Source organism: Balaenoptera musculus, chromosome 15 (genome assembly GCF_009873245.2).
Source record: "Balaenoptera musculus isolate JJ_BM4_2016_0621 chromosome 15, mBalMus1.pri.v3, whole genome shotgun sequence".
In the NCBI taxonomy this organism is placed as follows: Eukaryota; Metazoa; Chordata; class Mammalia; order Artiodactyla; family Balaenopteridae; genus Balaenoptera; species Balaenoptera musculus.
The window spans coordinates 10,029,113-10,049,154 of record NC_045799.1 but is presented as its reverse complement, the minus strand read 5'-3'; the positions used below and the strand labels follow the sequence as shown (position 1 = coordinate 10,049,154).

The 20,042-nt window shown below is 47.1% G+C and overlaps 1 protein-coding gene across 1 annotated transcript in view; it reads right to left on the bottom strand.

Moving 5' to 3' along the window:
• Positions 1 to 20,042, bottom strand: part of ATP9A (ATPase phospholipid transporting 9A (putative)) — a 135,108-nt gene that overhangs the window by 93,791 nt on the left and 21,275 nt on the right. The window contains 3 exon segments of the mRNA XM_036824925.1: positions 4,082 to 4,190; positions 11,830 to 11,943; positions 14,575 to 14,719. Of these exon segments, the coding sequence (XP_036680820.1) occupies positions 4,082 to 4,190; positions 11,830 to 11,943; positions 14,575 to 14,719 (368 nt within the window).

Genomic DNA, 20,042 nt, shown 5'->3' with positions numbered 1-20,042 from the left:
CATGCCTTGATTACAGATTCCTGGATCACAGAATAAGCTTTCCCAGAGTCTCAGGTCCTCACTGGCCAATATGGTTTTTTCTTCTATTTTCCCAGGAAGGAGAGGCTCAGGAAACAAGGCGGAATTGGGAAGAACAAGATGGAGCCAGAACCTGGGGTTCTGTACCCCACGCTTCTAGCCATCCCAGCCTGTGACCTTTGGAGAACTCTTTACCAGGAACACTTCACGGGCATGTGATTCCAGTAAAGGCACAGGGCCCTGCACTCAGAAGGGGCCATTACTTGGTTTCATGCTCTGCTGCCGCCATCTTGAATAATTTTTGAACAGGGGCCCCAAGTATTCATTTTGCATTCAGCACCACCAATCATAAAGCCAGGGCTGCTTCCTTCCAACCTCGAAGACTCAGGATGCAGGTCACCTCTTCTGGGAAGACATCCTCAGCTCCCCTCTGATGGGCTCCCATAACCTCCCATAACCTCTGGCTCATACCTCCATTAACTCACCCACCAATATTTAATGAACCCCTGCTACAATACCACCAACACTGCCTTTCTTGGGCACAGACCAAATCCCAGCACAGTGCTAAATTTTTCTCATGCAAGAGTTATATTTACGGCAACTCTCTAAGGTAGGCACTATTATTATCCCCAATTTACTGACAGATTAAGGGATCTGTCCCCACAGCAGGGGGAGGAGGCAGAAGCAGGACTCTTGAATCCAGGCAGAGCACAAACTCAGAACCACTACTCTCCTCAACCACCAACCACTGTGCTCAGAACCAGGAACGTGGTGGTCACGAAAGGGGACATTCTTTATAAGGACCACAACACTCATGCCACTAAAGTATAACTACCAGTTACATTTTGTAATCATCCCCTTTACACGCCTGGATACCTTGCTGGACTATTAATTTCCCCAAGTCTCAGCCCCTCAAGTTTATCTCTGTAATACAGAAACCTATCACAGACCTTGGAAAGTGATGGAGTTTCAAATATCCTTGAAGAATGAATAAAAGGTCATTTCTACATGTAGGCTAATTTTATTATCAATATTAAAATGCTTCAAATACTTCCTATTAAACTATGACAATTACATTAAAAACTAATCCATTGATGTGTTGTTTTAGACACACCTTGAATGAAATAAGATGATCTAAACCACTGGAAGCAGCAATTTAAAAAAAAAAAAAAAAAATCATCCATTTTTTTCTCCCAATGGTGAATTTCTTATTTCCAGAGTTTGTAATTCACTTGTTTAAAATCAATTTTTTTTCTCCAGGTTCGAAACTTTTTCAATTCGATTAACACGATGCCTCTACAACTTTGGTAACATCCCAGGATCTGTGCCACTGGCATTCTTAAAACGACATAAATTCCTGCATTGTTGTGAATCTAATTTTGAGACCTGGAGCAAACACAAATTGAGGGACAAGCTGCAAAGTAACTGGCCTAAAACTGGCCTGTCCTTTTCAGAAATGTCAATGTCATAACAAAGAAATCCGGAGAACTCCGCCAAGTTAGAGATTAGGGAGAAAGGACAGCTAAATGCAAAAGGCAAACCTGTCCTGGTTCCTAGACAAGAAAAAAAAAAAGCTATAAAAAAAATTTTAGGAACAAATGGCGAATTCTGAGTAAGAAGTATAGATGAGATTAATAGTAATGTAATGATAAATTTCCTGATTTTGTAATTATACTGTGTTATGTAAGGAGAACATCCTACTAGGAATTAAACGCTGATGCTGATGTATTTACAGGTTAAAAGGGAATAGTGTATGCAACTTAATTCTCGAAGGGCTTAGGGTGTGAGGGGAAAGATGAAAGAGCAAAAGCTTAACAACTGATGAATCTGGGTGAAGGCAAATAGGAGTTTTCCACATGATTTCTGCAACTATTTTGCTAGTTAGAAGTTATCGCCCACCCCCCACCCCCAATTATTTAACTGTATTAGTACAAGTACTGTTACTATTAAACAGGAAATGATGCAGAATGCAGATAAATATAATGGCTTATAATCTCATGATCAAGGACTTGATATTCTGGTTTCCAAACTTTTTTGAACTCCAAAAATAGTGTTGAAAAGTACATTTTAAGATGCCATGTGATAAAAAGAGAAAACAGTCCTGCGTGGACATACATATACGTATCTGTTTCCCTTTGCTTTTGAACTTACTAAATGAAGATCTTGGTGAAAAGCCTCACTCAAGAAAATATTATTAAATAATTGAACGGTAAGGTAAAAAAAAGGCTTCTTTCTCTTCCTCTCTCTGAAATCCTCCAGTTTGGGCTTCTTACTTTGGTCCTTTCCCCACAAAGTGTATCAAATAACTAACCTCCCCTCCTTCACTTTCCAAGCTGACAGTTTTCTTCAGTGCCATTTTGGGGCTTTCAAAACAAATTGCAGAGCCAGGGTCTGGGTTAATATTCAGAACTCTGCTAGGTCTTCCCCTACTGTTGGATTGGCATGACAATGGAAACCACGGGCCACAAAAGGAGACCCACAAAGGAAGACAAGTGTTTAATGCTACAGCCATCTGCCAGTTCTCCTCAGGATCTTTTCAAGAACGGAGGGAAGCTAAAGCAGGGGCTGAGAAGGGGGTCGGGTCTGCAGGGGAGGGCAGAAAAATCACTCACAGGAAAAGCAATTGCAATATGAAAAGAACCAAAGAAGGTCTGGAGCCTGGATGGCTGAATGAATGGGATCCCAGGGCCCCTCCTCCTGAGCTCTAAATAGACCCACCGCACCCTCTCCGATGGGGCTTTTGTCGGTTGCCAAGCATTTTAAATGTTATAGTCAGAATATGTTATTAAGGGAGGATTTAATATACACAAACCACAAAAAAACGTACTCCAGAGGGGTCTTCTGATTACCCACATGGAAAGCCCAAGCCACCTGCCTTTGCAAAGATTACGCTGGGTTTTCTTTCTTTAGGTAGCAAAACGTCCTAAATACAGTAGTTTAGCAATAATAAAGCATTTCTATACCAACTCTAAATCCCCCCTTCTCCCAGAGACTTGCAACTTTTTAAGACCACCAACTATGAAAATCTATTTCAATGCATTAAAACAAAATACTTTCATGCCCTCACAGGATTATACTTTTAAAAAAAAATTTGGAGCCTTAAATAAATTTCTCCAACATTTTTCCGAGAAGGAAAATTCTACTCAAACCCCTGAAACCATGGACGGACTGCTTCCTCGGAAGACTAACGCACTTAACATAAAGCAGTTCACAACCTGGCTGGCTGCAAGCTCCCTTGGGCATCTATCTTATCTCTTTCAGAATTCTCAATTTCCTGAAGGCAAACCACAGCTTTTATTCCCCTCAGCCGCTCCTAAAACATTATTAATCCCTGAATGGGATCAGTAATCTTCGGGAATTTTAGGTAACATTCTCTCAAGTCTGAATACAACCTTACAGGAAATCTAGGTAGAATTTGTAGTTGGAAACAGAAGTCGACATCGGCTGGGTTGTTTTGTGGGTTCTCAACAGTGTGTTTGAGCAGGTTTTTAAAATTCCACCATTTCAAAAATTCAAATTAAAGGTTACCTAGTAATTTCTCTTTGGGTCAGATTTAGTCACTCTTCACTCTTCCGTTTTGAGGATTTATAAGATGCCTTCAAAGAAACCTTCACAGATGCAGCTTTTATTATGTTAAGTCTGGTGCCTTCTTAAAAACTCACATTGCAAAGTTGTAACATTAGTTTTGTAATGTTGAAAGAGTATCTTTTAAAGCTGCACTGCCTTGGAAACTCGTGTGGGAGGATGCCAAGTGCACAGAGTTAAATTCCAGTTTGATGAGGCACAAGTCAGATGACAGGACTGGCTCTACGAGGGCAGTGGCAGCCCAGGGATGCGGCCGGAGTAACCCCAGGCCCTGGGGCAGACGCTGGCCTCCCTGGTGCCGGCAACGAGTGACTGTCCTGCCACGGGGCACCTGCACACCCACCGGCCCCGGGCCTTGAACTCTGCTCCCTGACTGTCAGCGGCCCATGATTGAGTTGCAACCCTGTGGGCCACACACCCACCCCTGCACCGGGGGCCCTGCTGCAGGAAGTGGCCCCACTGGGGCCAGGAGGCTGACCTCTCGCTGTGAGCCGGCTGTAGACCTGCGAGTTGACTTCCTTGTCTCGTATGTAGCATCGGATCTCCTCCACCGCCTCTCGGATGATGGTGACGGCCAGCACGAAGCCCTGCACCGAGACAGAGAGAGGGTGAGCCCTGGTGGAAGTCACCTTCCTCTCCTGGGGCCGGGGACAGAAAAGGCCAGAGGCCACTTGAGGGCAGCAGGGCAGGACCTGCTAATTATTCCAAGTGCAGAAGCCCCGGCAAGCCCACTTCTCTGAACCTCATGCACCGGAAAAACTCTCACTGACACACACGTGTACAGGGACGTCCCCAGTCACCACTGCCACAGGGTTCCTAAGAGTGAAAAACACAGAAACCCCAGAACCGTCCGTCCACAGGTGAGGGCTGAGTGATGGTGACCTCTGACGTCTGCATCTCACTCGCCACGTGCCGGGTGCCATTCGAAGTGCTTTCCAGCCCTTAGTGCCGATCGTGGCTGAGATCACCACACTCACTACCCATGAAGAAACTGAGACACACAGAGGCTGAATAATCTTGCCCCTAAGTGATAATGCAGGGAATCTAGTTCCAGAGTCTTAACTGCCACAATGTTCTGCCTCTGGAGAAACTTGGGTAGGTGGAACCAGTAAGATGGGCCACCAGGACCCAAAGTGAAATGCATCCCTGTTTATATTGACCGGTCAGTAGGGAAATCAACTTTCCGGAACATAACAATGTAACACTGTTCAAATAAACACCAACAAAGATTCTCCTATACTGCTAAAGATTTTCCACTGTCCTCAATTACTGTCAGATTCCTCTGCAAGGTAGGGGGCTAAGATGGGATGGGGACTTCAGTCTTTCCAGTAACGTTTTAAACTTCTATAAAGAAAACATATTAAAGTATTAATTGCATAAGTACACACTCATAAAAAGAAAATTTTTAACTGCCCTACCTTCCCAAGTCAGATACCCCAACTCATAAAACCTGGTACAGAGGTTATACTCACAGCTATGTGAGTCACCCATATCTAGAATCTATTTTCATCTAGATTCTTCCTCTTGTATCAATAAAGGCAAGAACTGTCATTCATTTTTTCTTACAAAATACACTTGTCACCCCTCCTTTTAAAGTCTTTTTTTTTTTAAATGCAGAGGGCACAATTGCCCCAAGGTTAGCAGTAGTGAATTCTTTGAGGCTTTCATTTTCATACTGTTTATCATGCGATATATTAAGTTCGATTCAAAGGACTTCAAATCTCTTACGTAAATTTAGCCAGAGATGGGCTGCTTTGTGAAACTCCTCCAAAGGCCCACACATCTTTACAATCAAAGGATTACTCCTGTTTCCACTCAGATGTAAAGTACACACTGAAGCCAAAGCAAAACTGGTACATTTCAGAAAAAAAATGCATAACCAGACCACATACAGAGGTGAGAGAAAATCCGTTCTGGAAAAGCAGAGCCCGGTTTGCAGAATCCCCACACCCTCCCCCAGGCTGCTGTTTTGTTCTGGGCCAGAACCCACGTTTTTGTTGTTTGTTTTTTCAAATGTTCCAGTTTCTATTTCTCTCTGCGTGGGTCTGGCTAAATCCCATTGATGTTAATGGGAAGAGTGTGCTCATTACAAAGACAGGAGGCACTAACCTCCCTGCTACAAATAAATACTGCCTCCTAAGTCACCATATCTATGACCCCCGGGACACACACACACATACACACACACACACACACACACACACACACACACACTCTCCTCATCAATCCCAGGGGACGTGCCACGTCTTAAGCTAGAAACTGCTTTACAAAGAGCTGCAAATGTAGTCCAGAAATAAATTCCACCCGTCCAACTTCGGAGGTCCTTAAGAGCCACAGATACCGAGAAAGAGGCTTGAATGGGAGTGAGGGGTTTTCTGAGCTTGTAAGGAAATCAGAGGTGGTGACGGTGAACAGACACGAAATTCTGAAGGTGCCAAGACTCTTCTATAAGGTTGTATGTCAAAAATAGATTTACTAAAGCAAAATTATGAGAGAAATCAGAAAAGCCGTTCCCTCTGGTTGGGGAGGGGGCTGACTGGAGAGGGGCAAGAGGGAACTTTCCGGGGTGATGGAATGGTCTTGACCGAGGTGGTGTTGACACGGGTACTGACAAATGTAAACACACAGTGAACTGAAAACTTGGTATCTGTGCATTTTATGGCATGTAGATCGCATCTTAATGCCAAAAAAATAAATCTAGATTATTTGGTCTTCATACAATTTTATGGATTATTTCAGCTGTCTCCTGAGGAATTTCTCCCTCTAACATATTACTATCAAGAAAAAAGTTACCAAAAGCTAAAACGTAATCCGCACAATGAACGATGGCACTAGTACCAGAATTTTTAAATTAAAATGAGAACATTTCCCGAGAATGTTCTATGTGTCAGGAGCTATTTGAAGCATTTTACTTGCTGTACTTCACTGAACCTCCCAGCAAGCCAAGAGAGTAGACATGATCGCCCCTATTTTATAGGTGAGGAAACTGAGGCTCAGAAAAGCTTGTTCCAATTACACAGCTTCTCAGAGAAGTTGCAGCAAGAGCTCAACCATCTGGCCACACCGCCACCATTTTGAACCACTGAGCTCACGGCTGGGTTTGAAATGAGAGGACTCTCAGGGTGGTTGGAGACATTTCAAAATGTACTTTAGCCAAGAACGGGAAATTGATTCTCTACATAAAAATCTAGGGGATTTACGGGAAATCAGCTACAGTCTCCTAGAAACAGATGCTACCTAATTTGTCTGACCCCAAACTCCCTTCTCGGCAGCCCCTGGAAAGAGAGGAAGAACTTGTACAAGACAAGCATCTCCTCCTGTCTCTGAACCATCACAGGAAACTTCGGCTATAAAAGGGGTCACAAGCTAGTGAGAAACCTCAGGACTGGGACTTCCCTGGTGGCGCAGTGGTTAAGACTCCGCGCTCCCAATGCAGGGGGCCCAGGTTCAATCCCTGGTCAGGGAACTAGATCCCACACGCGTGCCACACTAAGAGTTCGCATGCCACAACTAAGGATCCCGTGTGCTGCAACTTAGAGGCCGGCAAGCTGCAACTAAGGAGCCTGGCCTGCCACAACTAAGACCCAGCACAACTAACTAACTAAATAAATAAATAACCTCAGGACTGCCAGAGGCTGCTGGTAACCCACCTGTCTTCTCTCTACAGCCAGAGTCCCAGGGAAACCAGGTGATTCAGCTGCTTACATTGGAAGTCAGGCCTTCTGGCTTCTCCTGGAAATTCCGAGCGTCATTTCAGAGAGGAGACTGGGCTAGGACTGGGGTCGGGCCCTCTTCTAGAAGGGCGGCAGCCCTCCAGGTCAGCCCGGCCCCCACGGTTCACCCCATTGCATTTCCTGAGACCCTGGAGTCAGCATCACCGGTGCCAATGTACAGAATACATACTAGGGACAGAAAAGGGTAGAGTACCTACCATCAAGTTGCGTTCAACACTTTGATCCTCGGTCACCAGCCCCAAGAACCAATGTAGCCTCCCCCTGTGGAGGGAGCAACTCTATTCTGAATGGTTTCAAACACCCTGAATGCACGTCTGATCTATGTCGTTTCCTATACCTTTCCAACTTCCATAGAGGCACACTGAGGTGACTTAAGACAGAGGTCTCGGCACATAAAGATAAAAAACACTTAAAAGAATAAAAGGCAACCCCCAGCTCCAAAGATAAACACTAGCTTCGGTGAAGAACCTTCCAGACCTCCATGTATTTACATGCACAAGTGTGCAAAAACACTTCTTGTGGGGGAGAGGGTCATAAAAATGGGAGTATGCTGTCCATGTTATCCTGCAACTTACTTTTTTCATGCAAAGAAAAACATGAGTCACATCGTGTCATGTCAACATCACTGGAGTGACTTCATCATTCCTGACTCCGGGGCAGCATTCCATAGTTTTGCTGGACCAGCGTTCAGGTAACCACCGATGGACATTTGTTTGCTTCCAGTGTCTGAGTAACATACAGCATGCTGCAAAGAATATCCTCGTACACACACCCCACACACATCCCAAAGCCTTTTCTGATATTCCAAAGCCCATTCCTTCGAAAAAGAAAATGAGTGTCTGTCTCTGTGGGGCTTCACATCCTCTCCACATCCTAGTATGATCTCAAGCAAGCTCCTTATTCTCCTTTGCCCCATGTTCTCGTTTATTGAGTGAAGAATCTTTTTTCTCTACCAGTCTGATTTGCCTGCAGTCCATGGGAATCTCCAATAACCACTGTGGAAGAATTCGATAGAGCTGATCTCGTTTCCAACCCCACTATTTCTCCTGCATAATTCCATCTTCTCTGAGTCATACACATGACTCTTGGTTAACAGAATGAAAAACTCATGCCAAAGATGGCCAAAGTTCCCTCCCCAACACACATGCCAATGCCAACGTGAACAAGGTTGTAGGGGTGCCAGTAGGTCTGCACCCCAAAAATCGTTCGGACGATGGGTTTATATGACAGGCTGGGCAGATGAATACCTCGAGGGGAGAGAGCACAGACCAGATATCATGCTTGAGACGGTAAAGACAGAGAGAGGCGGGGACACACAGCTGCCTTCTCGAACACCTTGGGATCCAACTGCATTTACATATTACATACTTTACTATAATGTAAGATAGAGTGTATGTAAAACAGGCACGTGTAAGAAGAGACTGAAAGGAAACAGACCACAAACACAGATAGGGCATCTCAGGAGGTGGCCGCACAGGTAGGGATGTTTGCTGTGCTGCTTCTCCTTCAAACTTTTCTCCAAAAATAATGAGTCCCGGGGGACTTCCCTGGTGGTCCAGTGGTTAAGAATCCGCCTTCCAATGCAGGGGACATGGATTCGATCCCTGGTTGGGGAACTAAGATCCCACATGCCGCGGGGCAGCTAAGCCCTCGTGCTGCAACTACTGAGCCCGTGCACTCTGGAGCCTGCGCCGCAACTAGAGGGAAGCCACGTGCCACAACGAGAGAAGCCCGCATGCCGCAATGAAGACCCCGCATGCTGCAACTAAGACCCGACGCAGCCAAATAAATAAATTTTTTTTTTTAAAAAGAATGAGTCCCTTTGTAGAGTCCCTTTGTAGTTGATAAAGGAAAAGAAAAATGAACAGAGGCCGTTTTGCAGGCAGTAAAGCAGCAAGATCTGGGGTTTGGGGAGAACCCAACAGACAAGATTTGAGAGGTGGGATCTGGTCATCCCACACTCCCAGTCGAGGGTTCCTGAGCCCAGAAGGCACCAATATGAGGTACCAAGGAACCCCCTACAGCCTCAAGCAGAGCAGAGACTGCAAACCGGCAGCCTGCAGACAGACCACCAAGAGAAGGGGTGTGCTCACTCCACACAATGCTTTAACATTTTGTAAATGAGTTAGCAATGTTTGAAAATCAAGGGAAAGAGATGCTGGAAATTAGAAAAAAATGATTCAGCACTGTGTATATCTTGTTACCATTTTTCTAAAAAGGAGCGTTGGGGGCTTCCCTGGTCGCGCAGTGGTTGAGAATCCGCCTGCCAATGCAGGGGACACGGGTTCGAGCCCCGGTCTGGGAAGATCCCACATGCCGCGGAGCAACTAGGCCCGTGAGCCACAATTACTGAGCCTGCGCGTCTGGAGCCTGTGCTCCGCAACAAGAGAGGCCGCGATAGTGAGAGGCCAGTGCACCGCGATGAAGAGTGGCCCCCACTCGCTGCAACTAGAGAAAGCCCTTGCACAGAAATGAGGACCCAACACAGCCAAAAATAAAATAAATAAAGTAAAATAAAATAAATTAAAAAAAAAAAAAAAGCGTTGGGGAGCAGGGAAAAGACAAGATTTTTAAATTTAATGTTGTATGTCAATTATACTTCAATTTTTAAAAATTATGGTAAATGGCAGAAGCCAGTCCAGAAAAAGTTTATTCATTGTTTGTAAACTTTGGAAGAAGGAAAAAGAAATGAATGACAGTGTTCTGGGGGTGGAACTGGATAAAAGGGAGACTTTTCATGAAGTACCTTTTTACACGTTTCCTGAATCATGTGACTGTATTACCTTTCAAATAACTATACTTTAAAAACGTAATCAGTAAAAGGCAGGGTGATAGATGATATTTTATACACATTACACATTTAACCTTTCTTAAATAACTGACTTACAGTTTGACTTTATATAGGTACGTAGCAAACTGCTGTGGAACTAAAAAAAACTAAATAAAATTAGGGTATTTCCGGTAAAACTCTGAAGTTTCTACCTCTTGGGCCTGGCAACTCTGGGTCCATGTTTGCAGCTGATGGAACAAAGCAGCATCTTCTGCTTTGAGATGGGACACGAGCCCCCCGCTTCTATCAGCCTGGCCTCTGAGTTAGCGACACTCACTGTGTAAAAGCACAAACCCTGACGCAGACAGCAATGTCTGTTATCCCAACATCCTACCTCACCCACAAATGACTCAGAGCAGAAAAGAACGATTCCCGCATCCCAAAAGCACCTCCACCGCTTGTGTGGAAGAAATAAGCCCCCCTCCTCTTCCCAGGGCTGGAACTGCTGACACGACCTGTCTGATTAACGCAGCGCCGATGGCGTGTGGACCCCGCTCCCGGGGCCCGTGGCGCCCACTCACTCTGCTCCCTAAGCGCCTGTGCACCAAATCCTTACCGTCCAAAAGAATGTGTGTTTTTGTTTCCTTAAGGAGGAAACATCTTTTCTACTTTAACAATCTTCTCCCAATGAAAAATTTAACAAGATTTGTGAACAGAGAATCCGAGTGTTCCTTCCGAACCCTGCGTAACGAAAAATAATTATATTTCATAATGTCTCTGGAGGAAAAGAAATGCCAGTTTCACCCTCTCTGTGCCCCACACGCGCTGGGCTTCTTTCTGTCCTTCAAATACTCTAAGCATGTGCTGAACGCAGGGCCTTTGCACTGCTGCTCCCTGAACCCGGGATCCTCACCCTCCTACTTTTCTTCCCATCACCTCCTCAAGAGGCCTTTCCCGGCCACCCTGGCTAAGACTGCCCCTCCACATCTCCCACCTTCATCCACTCAACAAATACTAACTGTGCCTGGGATGCCCCATTTGCCCTACGACCTTCTACTACCTTCACAGCAGTTTCACTACTTGAAACAATTACGCTCAACTGTTTATCGTCTGTCCCCACTGAAAGTCAACTCCACGAGGGCAGGAATTTTCCTACGTTTCAGTCACTGCTGCATCCCCAGTGCCCAGCACCGTGCCTGGCACACAGCAGGTGCTCAATAACCATTTCCAGAAAGGCAGGAAGAAAGAAAAGGCGGCACAAGAAGGATGGAGGGGCGTCAGGTCTGTCACCCTCCATACACACTGAAGCACAGAATCTGTTACTCTGTCAACCCTGCACGCTGAAGTAGTCTACATAATAAACAGAAAACAATTCAAAGAGCACAATGCACAGAGTTGGAGGCTCTGTCTTTCTCATGACCGCTGTGTGCCAGAGCCTAGAACTGAGTGATTCATGATAAGCATGCAAAAAATATTTGCTGAAACAAGGAAAGACTGAACAGCTGACGGACAGAAGGAATGAGTAGCCCAGGCATCACTACGGTTGATCCTGGTAGTGGGAGAAACGGGGCTCCACCATGAAAACCTCAGGGGTTCCCAGCGTGTTGGCCTGAGGGTGTCCTCTCCCTTGAAAGGCCGAGTCCCATTCCAGGTGCTTGAAGGACAAAGAACCTCTGCTGCCCAACCTCTGATGTTACTGAACGGACGACCCGACTGACTCACCAGGGGAACCCAGTAGGTGTACAGTGCTCCCAGTCGCATTTCAGGGACGAACTGGGAGCAGGCGAGAAGTAGGAAGTAGAGGTTGAAGAAGTATTTGAACTGGTTAAACAGCACCTGGAATGGAGAGAGAGGAGAGAGAAGACACTTGAGGCTGGTCTGATGCAGCTGGGCGGGCTTAGAGGGGGATGGGTGACATTTCAAAACACTCCCCGGGAAGAACACAACTCACATGGTACCTGCACATACGGTTTACACACCTCTACATGTTGTATAGGAAAATAAACCTGGGTGACGAAAACATAATTTGTCAAAGTAAAGAAGCAAATGATACACGTGGCAATTATAAACACCAGATTCAAGACAGTGGGGACCTCCAGGCAGGGAGGGTATTCTGGAGGCTTCGGCTATAGTTGTGAGATTTTATTTCTTAAACTTTTTTTTTTTTTTTTTAATTTATGGCTGTGTTGGGTCTGTGCACGGGCTTTCTCTAGTTGCGGTGCACGGGTTTCTCATTGCGGTGGGTTCTCTTGTTGCGGAGTATGGGCTCTAGAGCCCAGGCTCAGTAGTTGTGGCACACGGGCTTAGTTGCTCCGCGGCATGTGGGATATTCCTGGACCAGAGATCGAACCCGTGTCCCCTTCATTGGCAGACGGATTCTTAACCACTGCGCCTCCAGGAAAGTCGGAAACTTTTTTTTTCCTATTTTTTGGCCACGCGGAGCAGCACGTGGGATCTCAGCTCCCCGACCAGGGATCGAACCCACGCCTCCTGCAGTGGAAGTGCAACGCTTTAACCAGTGGACCGCCAGGGAATTCCCTTCTTAAACTATTTTGTAAGTACAGGAAAGGCCACTCAAAATGTTGTTGAAGAGGTTTTAGTGGGAAATGCTTATGCTGTAAGACTGAATCAAACGAGTGAGATAAATGGATATCTCCATGGTATGATCTCAACGCCATACAATAACTATAGCAGAATTTCATCCCATGTGGCAGGAGGGTTCTGGCAGAGTTTCAACTGCCCCCACATGCCCTGGAAGTGACACTGATCCCCCTGACTCGTTTTGGCCATTGGGCAACGAACAGAAATGACGTGTCCCTTCGGAGCACTGTCCGGCCCCTCGCTCTTGCCTTGCCATGGAGACGTGGGTGCCCACGTATTCCAGATGGTGTGGCTGTGAGATGGAGGAGAATGGCCTGATCTGCCTCAGAATTTCCATGAACGAGAAATAAACTTTCACTTGACTTAAGATACTGAGCTTGTGACTTCCCTGGTGGCGCAGTGGTTAAGAATCCGCCTACCAGTGCAGCAGACACGGGTTCGATCCCTGGTCCAGGAAGATCCCACATGCCGCGGAGCAACTAAGCCCGTGTGCCACAACTACTGAGCCCACGTACCACAACGACTGAAGCCCACGCACCTAGAGCCCATGCTCCGCTAAGAGAGAAGCCACCGCAATGAGAAGCCCACGCACCACAACGAAGAGCAGCCCCTACTCGCCACATCTAGAGAAAACCTGCGCGCAGCAACGAAGACCCAACGCAGCCAAAAATTAATTAATTAATTTTTTAAAAAAGATACTGAGCTTTAGGGGGCTGGGGGAGGGGGGTAAGCCAGGCATCAATAAATGAACTCAAAATCACCCTTAAAAAAACATTCCGGTTGACCTTAAGCTACAGTGTAAGGTATTTGCATTTCCATGTTCTCCCTCAATAAATCAGTGATTTTTTTTTTCTTCCAGCTTTGGAACTGATTGCTGCTGCTGCTTCTGAAGTCAGTCAGTGTATTTTGGAGGCCACAGTAGATAAAAATAGATGTTTAACTTAAGGGTGTTTTAGGGGGAAGGTTTTCAGAGTACTTGTCCGTGGATTTGTGTTAGTTAACGAACAAAAGGGATGACTGCAGAGTAAAATACTACACAAAACATTAGCAAACATGTTAATACAAAGTCTCTCTGGATGGCAGTGTTAAAATTTACCTTTAAAAAAAAGTTCTCTACACTTTTAGCTCCCAACTTTCCTGTTCCAAATATGTGTTTCATGATAATGAGGGGTGGGGGGGAATGTAAGCATTGATTTTTTTTTTAATAAATTTATTTATTTATTTATTTTTGGCTGCGTTGGGTCTTTGTTGCTGCGTGTGGGCTTTCTCTGGCTGCGGCGAGCGGGGGCTACTCTTCGTTGCTGTGTGCGGGCTTCTTATTGCGGTGGCTTCTCTTGTTGTGGAGCACGGGCTCTAGGCGCGTGGGCTTCAGTAGTTGTGGCACGCAGGCTCAGCAGTTGTGGTTCGCGGGCTCTAGAGCGCAGGCTCAGTAGTTGTGGCGCACGGGCTTAGTTGCTCCATGGCATGTGGGATCTTCCTGGACCAGGGATCAAACCCGTGTCCCCTGCATTGGCAGGCAGATTCTTAACCACTGCACCACCAGGGAAGTCCTCTCCTGATTTTTTTTTTTTTTGTAACAAAGCTACGTCCTCAAAATATCTTTTTCACTCTCAGGCCCAACACACCAAATAAATGTGAAGTTATTCTAACCAATCAAGTGGAGTCTCACAGCCTTGCAGACAGAAGGCAGCCCCCTTCCAGGTGCTCAGGACCAGGGAAGATGAATGGCCAGTGGCTAAGGTGACATGGAAAAGACACGGAGTGTTCACAAAATCTGCCACAGGGACCTCAGTCTTCTATGACTGGTACCACTGCATACATTTGGTGTAGGAAGAAGAAAACAATGTTGCCCCTGCCCGTACGTACCCCAGGCAAAAAGGTGAAGAAGTTGTACTTCTGATTGTTGATGACATTTCGAGGGTATCTCTGGTCCCTCTTCTCGGGGTGCCCCAACCAGACCGTGCGGGGCCTGGGCTCCCCTGCACCACAGCATCTCAGCCACTCGCAGCACCTGCGGGAAAGACACGCCCACACCGTCAAGGCCACGCCCACACCCATCCGCTCTGCCCAGAATGTCTTTCTCTAAAGTATCTTCACTGGGTCAGAACCGCAGCCCCATCTGGGGCTTCGTCCTTCAATGAGAGGGGAAAACACAGCTGAGGCGTCTAAGAAGCTGTGGTCCAAATCAAAGATGCTTTGTCCCCAAGCCCAAATTATTTCAAAAAGTAGGATTCGTTTCTAAAATAAGATTTAAGTTAAAAAAGTAAATACAGAGCAACAAGTACTGTTATCACTTTGACATTCTGCAGGTGAGAGAGGAAAGCTCAGGACAGCTGAATAAAGCACCCGAGTTTGCCAAGATGTGAGAAACAGCTGAGTCTGGCCTTGAACCAGGTCCGACTTATTCTAAAACCCTGTGTCTTCCCACCCCACATGCTATCAAGGGTGCTGGTCACTCCAAGATTACTATACAGAAAGAGAAGGGAAAGAACCTCCTTCCGCACTCGGCTCTACCTTTTAGCAACACGCTGGAGGAACATGCCAGGAAGACGATGGTGACTCGGTGCCCTGCATAACCTGGAGACAGGCCAGCGTGCCAGCTGCAGGCGAAGTGACTCCAAGGGCCGCCCCCGGAGGGCAGCTCACCAGGCACGCCCGCCCTCAGGTCACCTGTGTGAAGCCAGGGACATCTGCCCGGCTCTGGCAAAACTAAGCTGCTCTGAGACACACTCATGCCAAAAAAAGGCAGCCCATCCTTCAGGAGAGGCTGTAAACAGGCATTCTGAGAATTACGAGCATTCCTAAGTCCTTGCGTGGAAAGACCCCAGGCTGAACTGTTCACCTCCCCGCCCCCCCGCCACAGGCTGGGAGGAAGGAACCCCAGCCCTACCAGCCCCCTGAGATGCTGCCAGCTGAAGGCAACCCATCCAGACATGGCCATGATGACTTACATAATCACTTGTCACCTGCGGACCCACCGTCTGCCCCTCCTCCTGTGGGCCAGGCAGGCCCTGCCCAGGTACTGGGGTGCAGAGCTGAGCACACACAGTCCCTGGGCATCGGGACTCTAAAGATTAGCAAGCCTGCAAGTTGCCTGCTCAGATGCTCAAAATTTCCATGATGAAACACGATGCTCTTTCTTAAAAATAGCATCCTGGTTCCGGTAAACTAGTGCTAGGGCCGGGGCGGGGAGGATGGTGGTAGCTCTCATGAGGACGGGTTTCACTTCTAATAACTCATTCGTGTTGGCGAGAGACACATACAGAAACCTTGAGGTGTCCAACCCCATTCCTGCTCTTGGGTGTGCGTCACCCAAGCTGGCCATCCGTGGACGCAAAGCACTGAAGGAGGGAGGGAGGGAGGATGCATTTGACGGAAGCACACCCTTCAATCTGCAGATACCTACCCATGGTCACTGACTTTTCCGTGAACCAGCCAGTCTCTCCCCATCCTATAATAATCCTGTAATGACGACTCCCAGAGCTGAATGTTTCTAATGAAAGCTGAAGAATGGATTTAAGAGAATGACATACTGTCAGGCTGTTTATGAGTTTTGCCTGTTTTGTCCTAGCAGAAGGTTCCGCACAGCAAGCTACCAAGTTAATCTCTCCGTGACTTAACCTGCAGGCGTGCACGTGCACAAGGGCAGGTCATTCAGGGCAGCCCACACGTGGTAGCAAAGACTGGAACTGAACCGTACCGAACCGGTCATCAGAGGGGCGCTGGTCAAATAAGCAGGGAACATCCATACAATGGAATGCTCAACAGTCTTTGAAGAAGGAGATAGAGCTGTATGCGCTAAATAGCCCCATATGCAAGATATGCTAAATCAGAAAGGAGCTGAAAGGTGTGTCCAGGATGCCATTCTTTGCATGAAAGCAAGAGAATAACGTGCAGACTATGCTTGCCAATGCAGAAAACCTCCATGACAGCTGACACCACCAGTTTCCTTTGGGAAGGAGGGAGTAGGGGCGCCTTTTCCTACTTATTCTTCCGTCACATTGTACGTATATTACCTATGGGACTAAATGTGCATTTCTTTTTTTTTTTTAAGCTAAGTCCATAATAGTAAGCATTTATTAAGTGCTCATCTGGTCCAACTATGATTCCAGTTCCTGTGGGGACCTAACTTTGGAACAGGATCCTTCCCTTCTACTTCCTCACGATCTCATTGCAACAAAGGGTAAGCACTTGGCACAAGGTAAAATAAGGACTTTGTGTCACCTGAGCCCAATGTAACTAGCCCCAAGCCCATCTCATTTAATCACCTTGATTGTCACCTTGTTTATTCACTTTCTACCTGCACTGGATATAAGCTGCACACTTTCAATGACTTTTAAGTCAATAGTATTTACTGAGTATCTAAAAATAACAATAATAAGACAAGTGATCATTGCTCCCTTTTTGTCACACATTCATTCACCTAGAATGTCCTGTGCACTCACAGGGTGCAGGCCCTCACCTAGGGCATTCAACAGTGAGCAAGACAGACAAGGTCCTCCTCCCATGGGGAGGAAGAGAGACAGTAGACAGCTATCCAAAATAAAATAAGGTATGGGATAAGAGAAGGAGTGGGGAAGGGGTGTGGCTCCGGGAGACCGGGTGGTCAGGAAGGCTGGGGTGACAGTCGAGCTGAGTGACAAGAAGAAACATCCACGCAACCAGGCAAGGAAGTGCCATCTAGGCAGATCAGAACCGCAAGGGCAAAGATCCAGAGGTAGGAAGCAGTCTGACACACATCTGCAGGGAAAGAAGACTAGTGTGGCTGGAATGCACCGAACACGGGGGAGAGGGTAAAAGATGACGTCGGAGAAGGAGGGGGCAGACGACACAGGGCCTTGTCACCAGGGCAAGGAGTCTGGATTTTACTCCATCCATTCAGTGGGGATCACTGAAGGGTTACAAGCACAGGGTAGCATGATCTAATTTTTTTTTTTTTTGGCCATGCCTCACGGTTTGCAGGATCTTAGTTCCCCAACCAGGGATCAAACCCATGCCCCCTACAGTGGAAGCACAGAGTCCTAACCACTGGATGGCCAGGGAACTCCCGATTTACATTTGTTTAAAGGTCCTTCTGGCTTCTAAGCAGAGAAGACACTGCCGTGGGCAAAAGGAGAAACAGGTAACAGGTGTGAGGCTTCTTTGGGGGATGGTGAAGTGTTCTAACATTGTGGTGATGGCTGCACAACTCAATGAATACACTAAAAACTGCTAAACTATATACTTTAAAGAGGTGAACTGCAGGGTATGTAAACTATATCTTAATCAAGCTGTACATTAACCAAAAAAAATTGGAAACAGAAGGATCATTTAGAAAGCTGTTGCCATCATCCAGGCAAGCAAAGACTAGGGTGGTGGCAGTGAGGGGTGATGAGAAAGATACAGATTCTCAAAATGTTATGCATGTAGAAGTGTATTCTCTTTAAAAAATAATGTCTTGCTTCACTTAATGTTCACAACAATCCTACATAGTATGTACTAGCATCATCCCCATTTTCATGATGGATAAACTGAGGCCCAGAGAGGACTCAGTTACCTGCTCAAGATCTACTGCTACATCAGCTCCATCTACTACCGAGTGGTGGAAGCAGACTTTAAGGCCAGGTCTGTCTGATCCAGATCCTGAGCTAAGAGCCTGAGAGTACCCTGCACAGCCATTAACAGCCCCATCGGCACAATTATTTCACAGCCCTATTTTTTTTTCTAGTCTCTCTTCATTACATAAAATTGGAAAGATCCTCAGGGGCCACAGAGAGTGAGGGCTCTCAGGCTGCTCAAACCGGAGCTCTTCTGAGTGCACATCAGCTGCCCTGCCGCCCACACTCATTCATTAATCTTCATATCGATGCGTTGGCTCCCAGCTCCCCAGTCACCCTTCAATGCCCGCTCTGGGATGTGGACAGACTCCTTTCTGCCTCTCCTTTACAGTCAGTGAAATGCTAAGCCTTCTCAGTAGAGGGCGCTGGAGGGACACCACTGGAGGAAAAAGCTCACCTGCGGTTTCCGGGCTGTGGCACAGTGGGCGGGTCAGCAGTGCGTTGAGTGAGGCCATTGAACGGTGCTCTGGCCAGCCACGCGCCCAGCACATGCTGTCCCTCGAGGCTTTCAAGCCCCACTGTGGCCCAGGGGTCACCTTCCCAGGGCCCTCTCGATATGGACATCCCATGCCCCAGGCCTCCTCCACACCAGTGCCCTGATTCCCTCACCCCCAGGTTTGTCTCCCAAAGTCCTCCTGTCACTGTGGCCCTCAGTGTCCCACCAGGGACACTGTGAGCTCCCGTGCCCTCACTCCCATTGTACACCCAATGTGTCAACCACCAGCTGTGCCTGCCACCCCATCTGTACCCCTGCGATTGCTTTCTTGCTTGCCCCACCTGCAGACCAGCTCTGGTCCTGCCATCCAGTGGCCTGAACTACACTGTCTCCAACCAGGTCTGCACCCCAGCCTTAGGGAGGGGCCCCCGTCCCAGTGTGTCCCACCTCAGATTCAGTCCCTTAGCCTAGGCTACCATACAGTTTTCTTCTACAGCCTACAGTTACTCTTGTATCATAATTTAATAAGTCCATTTCCCTCCATCTTTCCACCTGATTGAGCCGAGGCCAACCCCACCTCTGAGCTCCAGTCATGTCAAGCCCAGGACCCAGGCTTGGCCAAGCAGAGCCCTCGACATGGTGATGGGCTCAGAGAAAGGGCCAATGAGAGGCCTGGCTGGGATTTTTGCTAGAAATTCCAGAAAAGACATGCTCTTCACCCTGGGATTGTTAAGGTGGCAGAAAACAAGCCTGGAGTTTCAGGAAGTCACCTTGCTCCTGTTTAGGGAGAGTCTGCCTGAAAATGGAGTCACAAGGAGGATGCAGAGACCACAGGTGGCTCCTGCCCACCTTGGGGGAGAGTGTAGGTCTGTAGGTTCCCTGGGCTTCTCAAGTCTTAGGCACCAGTACATTGGTTTTTGTTTTATTTTACTTTGCTAAAGCCACTGTTAAGTGGGTGCAGTTAACCACCGCCCCAAATCTCCTGTCTGATAGTCCTGTCTGCCACATGGCTGGACCGCCCTTAAAGATGCATTCCTGTTTGTGTGTCTTCGCTTCTAAGCTTTTAAAGCCTGCAGTCTATCATCCTGACGTCTGCACACTGATTTCTTTAGAGCTGTGATGTCCAACATGGTAGCTTTGCATTTAAGTTACTTAAATAAAAGAGTTAAATTCCTCATTCTCAGTAGCCACATTCTGAGTGCTCCGCGGCCACAGGTGGTCAGTGGCTACGGACTGGACAGTGCGGATGCAGAACATTCCAGCACGGCAGAGGTTCTACTAGACGGTGCTGCTTCAGAGCA